We start from the raw sequence: 11,670 nt of genomic DNA, 5'->3' as shown, positions 1-11,670 counted from the left end.
TTTGTGAATATATGACTCTGCACTCTGGGCAAATGTAAAATCTCTAATCAGTTTCTACCAACAATAAACTCTTACTACCCTTTTCTTCTATTTTTGATTTTGTATCGTTGGGGCAAATCATAAGACTCGAATTCAACCCCCCACCAGAAAGGGCTGACTTTTCGAAACACCTGAACAGAATCAGAAGGGACAACACATCATTCTGTTGTAGTATCTCTTACCCAACAAACTAACTTGCAGTGACAGTCGAGTCAAGTGATATAGTTGACTCAAGCAACCCAATATTCATCAACGATTCTTAGCAGTTGAAGTTATCTCAATGTAAGTACAGTGTACTATAATATTCATTTCGAATTGAAAGGGTTATATTTTCAGGAGTGTTTAGTTTTTTGAATTTCTAATTTGTATTCAATTCAGTGTTCATATAAAATTATCTGTTCCGAAATTTTTTTTTTGTGTAAATCAACTGATTTTCATGAAAGTAGATGTTTTCGAAAGGGCGTTTTTATTTATACGTAATATAACCTTGAATATTCTGAACAAAATTTGAAAGTTTTTGAAAGGAAGTTGAGATGCGACGATGTTATATGGAAATCTTTTCTGAAATTGATTCCTTCCTTTCATTCCCTCAATTTTTTTTATAATTCAATGTTCATATAAAATTATCTGTTCAGAGTTTTTTTCATGTATTTCATTGTTTTCTATGAAAGTAGTTGTTTTTATGTAAACGTAATACAACTTTGAAAAGTGTGAAACAAGTTTGAAAGTTTCTAAAAGGACATTGAAATTTCGATGATGCTAGATGGAATTCCTTTTTGAAATTGATTCCTTCCTTTCAGTTCAATAAAGCAGCCAGGTGAAGCAACTCCATCAACGCCTTCAAATCTTAGCAGCTGAAAATTCATCTCGATGTAAATACAACCTACTATATTATTCATATCAAACTGAAAAGGTTATATTTTAAGATGAGATTAATTTTGGTAAAGAACAGTTTTTTTGTTTTTCTATGAAGTATTTTTTTGCGAGATTCAGTGTTCATATGAAATTAATTAATATGAATGTAATTTTTGTTTCATGTAATTCAATGTTTTTTTGAAAGTAGTTATTTTAAAAAGGGTACAATGTTATTGAAAGTTACTTCTTCGTATAGAGTTATTCCTTCTGAAATTGCCTCTCCTGAAAGATTTCCATTGTTTTGTATCAAGGTAATGAAAAGGAAAGATAAAAACTGTTTTTGCTAGCTAATTAAATTTAATCATATTATATTGTCAATAATTTTTATTGATTTCAGAACCATGTCTCTGTTGAAAGAAGCTTTATTAAAACCATCAAGCTCTGTGAATCGATCAGAAATGTGTGAAGTGGAGCGCAGCGATATAATTGTCCACCAGAACGTGGTCATTCAGGAAGGCGGGGAGATACCACAACCGGTGATGACTTCCATTCAGCAGATGCACAATGCTAAATCTTTTTTGAATGGATTCAATCCAAACCATGTGGAGTTGAATGACAATCCCTCAAACTTTGATAATGTGATGGCGACTCACACCCAGAATCTTGATGAGTCACTTCCGAACTTATCACAAACTGTTGTGAGTAATATATTAGGAATGGAGGAAACGTATTCGAAGAATATGGGATCTCAATCAATCAATCAATCAGAACAGTTCGGATGATGACATTGAGAGACGTGAAAGAAAAAAAGGGAGAGTGATGAAAAGATAATGAAGAAGGCGAAGAAGTCTGAAAAGTCTAGCTCGAAGTCGCCATCTAGAAGAAGAAACAAGATGAAATATGAAAAAAAAGGGATAAAGACAAGTCGTTGAAAGTGAGAGAGATGGAAGTCATAGCAGGACCTTCTACATCACTCCAACAGGTAATTATCATTACTCAAACGCGACAAGATGTTAGTTCATCATATCCTTTTATTCCACAGGTTCCTGAATACGAGGATGTTAGCCCGGGAAGCACACCGCCCCCAACGATTGACCTCGAAAAATCAGACGATTGGTTTTCATTTATGAGATCCAGGAGAGACAAATTTTTAGAGATGTATCACGTTTACAATGGATTCAAAACGGAATATAGAGCGAAGAGGGAAAATCTTGTTGAATTGGAAGAGCAAGTTTCTCTCCTCAAAGTGGAATGTGAACAAATGAGAGCAGCTCAACGAGAGAGATCTGCTCACATGAAAAAACTTTCTCCTAAAATTCGGCAATTGGATATCTTCAGCAAGGAGATGCATGAAAATTCCATCTTACATCTCTTGTAAAATTTTTTATCTTTCCCTCTACATTTGCAATTCATGTATCATAATGTTTTCTATATCATTCTCATATCTGTATTATTTTATTCTTATTCAGAGCAATCATGTAGGCTCTTAGTTTTATTCATTCTTCTTTTATTCTGAATAAAGATATTATTATTGTCACATGAAAAAAAATGCGTTTCAAGTTCGAGAAATCTCCCCGAATAAATCTTTTGTAAATATTTTTTTGTATGTTGCTAATAAAGTTATGTGTGGATGTCACTTTCTAGTCATATTTGAAAGTGTAAAATTGATTACTCATATTTGAAAAAATGAATAATGAACGTATCAATTATGCATTTATTTTCAAAAAAAACTAAATATAGTTATGTAATGCATTTTCTATTTATATGTAAAAAAGTATATTTATATTTGGAAAATAAATAAGGAAAGTAAGGATTAGTCATTTTTATTTCAAAAAACAAATAATATTTATGTATGTTACTTTCTAGTCATAACTGAAAGTGCAAATCTGATTATTTAAAAAAATAATGAAAGTAACAATTAGAAAGTTATTTTCAATCTCTGAAAAAAATAAAATGATTGAAGCATTGATTATTAAATGTCGTCAATGCCACAGTTCAAAAAATTCTACATCCTATATTGAGATGGATGACTCAGATGAAGTCAAATCAATGGATATTTTTCAGAAAAGACAATGACATTATCATTCGTTACATTCAAAAGTTATCTGTCGAAGACAAAGTCAATCGTTAGGGCCAAAACTCCATGTCGGAGGGTATATGACATTTCATAACACAAGTTCATATGAGATATGAATATCTCAGAGACTTGTGATTCCATTCAATGTTAAACTCGAATGATTGGAGGTTCAAAACGTCATGTCTGAGATTATATGACGTGATCATAATACAAGGTCATGAGACACTCAAAGTTGTGTTCATACAGGCTGATTCACGGTGGATGGCACATCAGACGTTTCTGGTGAACCAGACAACGGATCACTTTGAAAATTTAATGGAGGGCATATTCGGACATTCTCTAGCCAACTAAAATATTTTCGACAATGCGGTGTTGCCGCTTCTATTAGAAAGCAGTAGCAACTTTGATTTTTCAAATGGAACACTCTGTATATAATATTATTTTTGGAATCTCCAACAATTGCCCGACAACTTTTCTTGATATTTCCCTATACCTATCTGTTACCGTTTTCGAAATAAAAATTAATTTCAATTTTTTTCTTCGAAAATCATGACTTCTAAAAATGCCGATATCTTTTAGTTAAGAAGTACTATGATATCGAAATTTGGTTTGGAGTTAGGTGATACTTGGACACTTCCCACACGTCAGCCTAATCTCCGTTACTTCAATACAGGGTGGTAAAAAAATACAGTTATTTCGTTTGCTTGAAAAACGTGCTGAAATTTGATTATTTTGAATGGAACACCCTGTATATTATTGAAAATTCGGAAAGCTGCTGAAATTTGCTTTCTTTCTATGTATATCATACCTATACCTAACTAGTCAAGTTTCGGACTTATGAACATTTATTTGTGAAAATGTCCCTTCAGAATGGTATTTCCATTCGGTATTTGGTAAGCAGGCCATGATTACTATTTGACAGTAGCGTTGTGACATTCTCCTAATAATATCGACATTTTCGTCAGTTCAGAAGTTGCAAATACCTTCAAAACGATGGAACAAATCTATTCAAATGAAGTTCTTATGAATTTGTTTATTATTTTTGGACAGTGTGACAAAATTATCAGCAGAACATGTAGAAAGTTCAATGAAATGTATCCGAATCTACCGCCAATGAACCTCAAGGAATTTATACGAATTCAGAACAATTTCAATGCATTTGGATCAACTTACAATTTTCAGTTTTGGAATAAAATATAATCATTGATTTTTTTTGTAAATCATATACTCGCCCTAAACTAATTGTGACTCAATCACTTATGAAAATGAAATCTTAATTCTAATTTATAGTGACACCACAAACGATTTGATCGATTCTTTTCGTCAAGTATGAATTTTCCAAATTGTTAGAAGCAAAAATAAGATTTATAAAATTCAATTACCCGATTGCTCTTCCAATAATGCAATAAGGAGATGTAGATTTTCATCTATGGTATTGTTGGAGTCTTTCATTACTTCCAAAAGAATTCTCAGATTCTGTTGGGAGCTTGTTTGATAAAATTCAATATCGGAATGACCCCAAGGTAATGTTTTGGTAATATTCGGAATTATGAATCTTTTATCATCGTTATGCGACAGAGCGACTTTATTACACATCTCAAAGTATAAATATCATGTAAATCACTCCTGAAGACATTCATCTTTCGCAATATTGTTCCACCTGTTTCGACAATCCTAATGTAATCGTCAATTGAAATCTGATTTTTAATCACGGATTTTTTGACACCCTTAGCCCTTTTAATTTCATTTGACACACTACGGATGTGATATGCTTTTGATCCAGTCCCATGAAAACTGATTATAGGATCATTAGGCAGTTCATCTTTCATTTTTCCAATTACCGACTTCCTAACTGGCACATGGAACTTATTATCCAACGCGTAGTTGGAAGTGTCAAATTTATCAACATTCTCAATGATAAATTCATAGAAATTGTCTGTCATTATTTTCAAAATCAAAGAGTCTGTGTCGGTGTAGAGAAGAGAAGAACGTGATCCGAAATGTTTTTTAATAACATCATAGAAAAAGTCGTAAATGACAGTTTTCCACATATGCAATATACTAAACCCCAGATACAATGGTTCGTTGTAACAAACCTTAACTTTATCCATATGTATGACTACGAAGTCTTCTGCAATTATAGATAATGTTTTGAAATTAGGGCGAGCTATCAAAGCGTTGGCACCCATTCCTCCCCGTATAGATTCCCAATGTGTAACAATTCGAATGTCTCTCCTGTTGTAAACATTTTCCAAAGTTTTCCCATAAATAGAGTTCACATTTAATTTGAAGTAATTCTTCTCAAACTTATTGGTGGCTTCATTTCTCAGTTTAGTATTTAAATCGATATATTTTTTCAACCATTATGACTGATCGAATCTGAGAACTCTATGGGTTCTAATCAGTTTCAAACCATTACGAAGCACCTGTTTCAAATTTCTATAATGAACGATATATTTATTTTTATCATTCAAATCAGGTTTAAGTTTGGCCATTTTAGATTTTGACACAGGCGGTATGATACTTTCAATCAAAAATGGTAAGTCTGAATGTAAATCGTGCAATTCAACGGGGTAATGAATATCAACTTCAAGAATGTATCCTTGAGAATTATTGTCTGGAATACTAACGATATCTAGTTTACTTATTTCATCGGAGGTTAACCATGTGAACCCTCCAAAAGGTAGTGATTGAGACATGCTATGACCATACAGATTTGTTGCATCCAAATACATGATAAATGATGAAGCTTCATCAGGATTATATTTGGGAGAAATTGATTATTTGCAATGTGCTGTCTCTTCGAACATTGACTAACGCCACCACGAATACAATTTTGAAAAAAATGCACCATGTTTATATCAGTTAATAATTCCAACTGGATGCCTGTATATTTCAACATAGCGTCCCAAGAAAGACCTGGAGATGTGAAATAATGTGCAGGATCCAATTTATATGTACTCAAACTCATGTTTCTGAAATTCTCAAAAAATATCACACAGTAATAGAACATCTGATTTCAAGTGAATATCAGAATATTCACCCAAATCATGACAATTGAATGTTTTCCATACCTGCTTCACTCTATCATAATCATTATCAGAAATATGTCTTTCATTCAGTTTGTCAAAAAAGTCCGCCTTTGATATTATAGATGAATAATTCAATTTATCTAAAGAATCGATGAATAACACCTGTATGGAAAAACACCTTTCTGTCTCATGAGTTCAAATTTATCAGTTTCTGGAAAATGTTTTCTCCTTTCCACAAAATGTTTCTCATCTAAATTATCGCCCAACTCTTGAAGAGATGCACTCATAAATTTGAAACTATCAATGAACCTTAATTTCAAAAATACTTTTTTCATTTGCCCATTTCGATTTGATTTTTTTTCCATAAATAAATGTTTCGTGAAAGAAATATATTTCTCTTTAGTTTGAGCGATGACGTCAACTTTACTTTTATTGGTGCATAAATCTTTTACGAACAAGTGACAGTCATATCCACTGAGATTATGGAAAATGATCGGAATGAAATTGGGCAATTTGAAATTGAGATTACAGCACCGGTTCTTTTTTTTCCTGTCAGATGACAGTGGTCATAAATTTTAATGTCATTCTCTTCGAATGTCTTTCCACATATAGCACATGTAGTGGCATTATTGAAAACATTTTCTTCCTCAACAGTCAAAGGGTTCATTGGAACGATATTTTTCAAATACTTGTGATATATATTTGTGATGTCAGCCTCCAACTTTGAAATGAAAACTTTAGCTGCATCAGCCCCTCTATACAATACGAATTTTGAAATTGAATCATCAAAAGAGCACTTTATGAGATATGAGAAAGCGTATGGTTCATGAAGATAGGTTCGATTTGTGAGAGACTTAGCAGGATTTGGTTCATTTGTGTGCAGTGGTTTAAGGATTGATTCCAAATCAGCGTACACGGTAAATGGAACTCTAAACTGTTTCTCAATAGTTTCAAATTTCAAAATATTCTCAGGTACGCATTTACCGAATTTATCAACTTTGAATTTTGTGGTTGGTGTTGTTGTCGATATGTGATTACAATCATTCAATTGATGTCGCAATAAACCCCGCTCACTACTGAAGTATAATAAACAACCATCACAGAAATTCCATTGCTTGAGCAGTTAAAGCATCAATGAAAATGTTATAAATCACATTCAAATCATTTGATTGATCGACAACTTGATTGGGACTATTGAATGATTTTACTTCTAAAAACTCCTTAGTTTGAAGATAGTAATGTCCAAACACCTCCATATTGACTTCCACACTTTTATGGATAACTAACACTTCTTCAAGTAGTTTAAAAACTTTTTGCTTCAATTCATTGAAAAATGTGGGGTAATCAATGTGATGGTTTTGACTATCCACTCTTTAGCTCACAATTCTACACTTGAATGCTGTGCGTATGATTTTAACATCGTCCCCATATTGAATACATGCATTTGTTCTATGTTGCAAAGTCCTCCGATGAATATTCTTCTGATCACTTGCAATATTCAAATTGCAACACAAACAGGTTTGCATTTCTGGAGATATTGGAGGGTTTAACTTAGACCTCTTCGACATTGATGATCCTTCATTATTTGCAAGAATACATGATTCTCGCTGATGACGACGCAAGTTTCACTCCGAGTGAAACTATTTTCACATTCACTACACGTATACATCTTTTGAGATGAGAATATGGACAAAAAAGAAACATTCACAACACACATGTTATATGTGCACAACCCCCCACTCCAATTCAAGGTAAATCTATGACATTTTATTAAATATCACTCAAACTCAAGGTAATACATCAGTAATATCGTTCAAAATTTTTCCCAAGATCATATGACGTGTTCGTAGCTCGAAATCGCTCAAGAAATTTCCAAGGGTATGTGATGTATAACCATGCAAGGCCAAATCATAGCCGTAGAGTAAAAAAGGGTTCACGGTCATGACATCACACACAACTCAATGCCAAAGTCATGGGCGGAGAGAAAAAAAGGGGTTCCACCTCTTTATGTTACACGCAACTCAAGGTCAACTCATAGGCGGAGAATAAAAAACAAAATAGAAAAATTATCAGGAGGGAAGAGGGTTTGAAGTTACATCTTCTTTATATTTGAGCTCATGTATCAAGGGCAAAACCGGTTGTCCAACTACACTTTGTGTTTAAGGCCATATGACGTGTTCTGAGCTCAATATCGATCAGAATTTTTCCCAAAGTCATATGACGTGTTCGTAGCTTGAAATCGCTTAGGAAATTTCCAAGGTCATGTGATGTATAACCATGCAAGGCCAAATCATAGAAGTAGAGTACAAAGGGGTTCACGGTCATGACATCACACACAACTCAATGCCAAAGTCATGGGTGGAGAGTAAAAAAGGGGTTCCACCTCATTATGTTACACGCAACTCAAGGTCAACTCATAGGCGGAGAATAAAACAACGAATCAAGGTCACAGTCAGTGTTGTGGATCTGGGGGAGCATACCCTTGGGGGGAGGTCCAGACCCGTCATTCCCCCCCTACTACCAGAACGGAAGAGCCCGCAAGACAATCACCTATGGACCTGAATCATTTGTTCGAAAGACTGGAAAAGAAGATATGAAAAAATTTGAAAGGATGAGGGAAGAATGAGGAAAGAAGAAACATATAGCAGGAAAGAAGATATGGAAAGACTGGAAAGAGTAAGACAAGAAGATATGGAAAAATTGGAAAGAATCAGGAAAGAAGAAACAGATAGCAGGAAAGAAGATATATGGAAAGACTGGAAAGAGTAAGACAAGAATAAATTGAAAATTTGGAAAGAAAAAGGAATGAAGATACGAAGAAGTTATTTAGAAAATTATATGAACAGACAAATAATGAGAAGAAATTAAAATAAATAACAACAATATAAAATAGTAGTTAGCAGAGTATATAAAGATTATAGAAGAAAATGTAGAAAAAATTCATAGGAGGTGGAAGACCATGGAAAAGAAAGTGAAGGACAAATTGACCAAGTACATGGGAGAATTAGTGTAGTAGAAGAAGGGTTAGTGCAGGAGATCAATACATGAAGAAGAGAAAATTTAAATTCAAATAAAAAAATGTATAGGGAAAATAAATTATCTAGAGATAAATTTAGAAAACATGAAAATAATATCAATGAAAAAGTAATAGACATTAATAATGAAATAAAACAAACAGAGAAGAATAGTAGACCAATAGTAGCACTAGGAAATAAAAATAGATTAGTTCTCAATGGTAATTAAAAAAAACAACATCCAATACCATTCATCGAATTTATTGAAAATTCCAAGAAATGAAAGAAATTATTAGAAGTCAACTACAAGACGAGGCATTCTTGGAATAGAGAAAAGGAGTTGACAAACTTAGAAGAATTTTCAAAAACATTTCTCACATATTTCTGTGGACCATCACAACAGAAATTGGTCAATGATGAATTATTACGTAGAAAATATAATCCAAACAGGGGAACTTCGTATCATAAATACGCAATTCACATTTATAGCTCCTCACAATATTTGAATTGTAAATTCATTGAGGAATATGTTGTAAATTTAATAATTCAGCACTTCGACAATAATTTAAAAGAAATAATGATGCTATATAATTTCAAAGTAATGGATAGTCTTTGTCAATTTTTAATGACCAAAGAAAGACGTAGAAATAATTATCATAATTCACAAAATAAGGTGAATAATAATAAAAACTAAAAAGAATATCGTAATAATGAAAACAATAACTATAATAACAGAAATTATTACAATCAAATAAATAGGAGACACAGTTTCAACAGAAATTATAATAACAATAATACCAATAACAGATATTATAATAATAGACAACAAAATAACATTGAAGAACTTGACATATCAAAGCGCATGACTTTCGCTTTCCTCAGGTCGAGTGGGCTGAAGTCGGAAACTGAGGGGTTCATCATGGCTTGCCAGGATGGTGTCTTCAACTCCCTAGTCTACCGGAGTCGCGTGATGGGTATAGAGGTTCCTGACACAAGGTGCAGGCGCCCGAGACCTTAATGCACTTGCTATCAGCATGTCCAGCATATGCGGTCTCGGCCTATATCCATCGACATAACGCGGCCCTAAGAGTGTTATATTACCATTTAAGGCAGTCTTACGGTATTGACGAGACACCGGTGTTGTCCTACGCTCCGAGGGACATTGAATCCGTTGTGGGGAACGAGAAGTGCTAAATTTATTGGAACCCACCCTCAGGCTCATACAAGCTAATAAGCAAGATGTAGTCCTTCTCAACCACCAGAGTAAGACGAAATTTGTCATGGAGTTTTCAGCTACTGGCGAGATTAATATCGCCCGAAAAGAGGAGAAAAAACGGATGAAATATGGAGATTTTCTCTTCGAACTCCACAGACTCTATCCAGACCACTCTGTCAAGATGGTTGTTCTGATTATTGGAGTCCATGGTGGAATGATACCCTCTCTACTCTCTACTCGCTGCACAAAGGCAGAAATCTTAGCCACACAGATGCAGGAGGCTGTCATTCTTAGCTCACTGCGCCTGCTCAGGGCACATGATTCTCAGACCCAATGATCACTTATCCCACGGTGTGGTCATTGGTTGATAATGCTGCCGCAGTAGTAGATTACAGCCAATTCTGGGCCTCCCCTCACCACTATGGCGTAATAATTGTTTTTTTTTTTGTTGTTGTTCAGTAACATCAAGGCGATGTGACCTGGAAGTGTCTGGTGCATGGATCGTTCAGAATTTTTTTTTTCCATATGAGATTTTTTCTGTGTGTGTGTGTGTGTGTAATAGTGACGTAATTACATTTGATGTGTGTGTGTGAGAATGCACGGTACAGGGTTTCATCATGTGCTTGTCTATGTACAAACATACGTCTGCATACTTCGAAGATCCTTCAAGTAATGAATGTTCCTTCGGTGTGAGCCCACCAAGTTAGTAGTGGTGTGACGTCACAGCAGCAACCGTTCAACGGTAAGAGAGCAAGATGTTCACTCCACGACGTGTGGCTGAGTAATGCGTATTCATCGGTCTGCCCTCACCTCTCTCGATGCGATGAAGGCTGTGACGTAACGCATCGCTCTAGCCTTGCTATCGATGGTGACACGCAGGCGGCCAAGGACTATCTGCCTAACGTCTACCCTCTACGAGAGCGCAACGACCACTGCCTGTTCGTATCGACATCTGTTATCGCATCCAGCTGGGAGGTGGGCTTGGCTGTGACGTCAGGCATCTCTAGTGGGTAGCAACTAGCAATGTGAACCTTTCACGGTTCCATGGTGGGTATGACTCACAGTGTTTAATATGAAAAAAAAGCTTGGCACACTATGAAATCAGTAGACGAATATATCTGTAGCCGTTTGCAATTGGAAGAGTGTTATTCAGTTCGTAATAGAAGGAAGACGGTGAGTGTATTTGTCTGTTGGAAATTGTTTATATTTTCATACATATTTTCATCATGTCCGTTTCAAAAGTAGACTCAAATAAAATCAATAATTTTATTGTACAGGAGGTTGAAATACTACAGCAAAAGGCCTTATCATCATTGCCAATTGATGAAGTGTACATAATCAAAAATATGTCAACTTATTCTACACGGTTTGGCAAATCAATTGTGTTATCTTTGGAAGATGTAAGCGATGATAAATTATTTAAAACATGGCTACCAA

General features: G+C 34.6%; 1 protein-coding gene and 1 long non-coding RNA gene across 2 annotated transcripts; both read left to right on the top strand.

Annotated features, from left to right (window-relative positions):
• Positions 1-201: 201 nt before the first annotated feature.
• LOC141484718 (uncharacterized) lies at positions 202-1,611 on the top strand. Its single transcript, XR_012466760.1, has 3 exons — positions 202-321; positions 840-911; positions 1,292-1,611. It is a non-coding gene; the product is annotated as an uncharacterized lncRNA (long non-coding RNA).
• A 194-nt stretch (positions 1,612-1,805) lies between these two features.
• On the top strand, positions 1,806-2,425 carry LOC141487378 (uncharacterized). The gene is made up of 2 exons (XM_074186333.1): positions 1,806-1,876; positions 1,937-2,425. The coding sequence occupies exons 1-2, from the start codon at positions 1,838-1,840 to the stop codon at positions 2,270-2,272; spliced, it is 375 nt and encodes a 124-aa protein (XP_074042434.1). The 5' UTR covers positions 1,806-1,837; the 3' UTR covers positions 2,273-2,425.
• Positions 2,426-11,670: the final 9,245 nt, after the last annotated feature.

The sequence above is a fragment of the Leptinotarsa decemlineata genome, unplaced genomic scaffold (genome assembly GCF_025532065.1).
Source record: "Leptinotarsa decemlineata unplaced genomic scaffold, Ldec_3_MD MMD2_P_RNA_scaffold_2, whole genome shotgun sequence".
Taxonomy (NCBI): domain Eukaryota; kingdom Metazoa; phylum Arthropoda; class Insecta; order Coleoptera; family Chrysomelidae; genus Leptinotarsa; species Leptinotarsa decemlineata.
The sequence above is the reverse complement of the archived record's forward strand: the minus strand, read 5'-3'. Positions and strand labels throughout refer to the sequence as shown.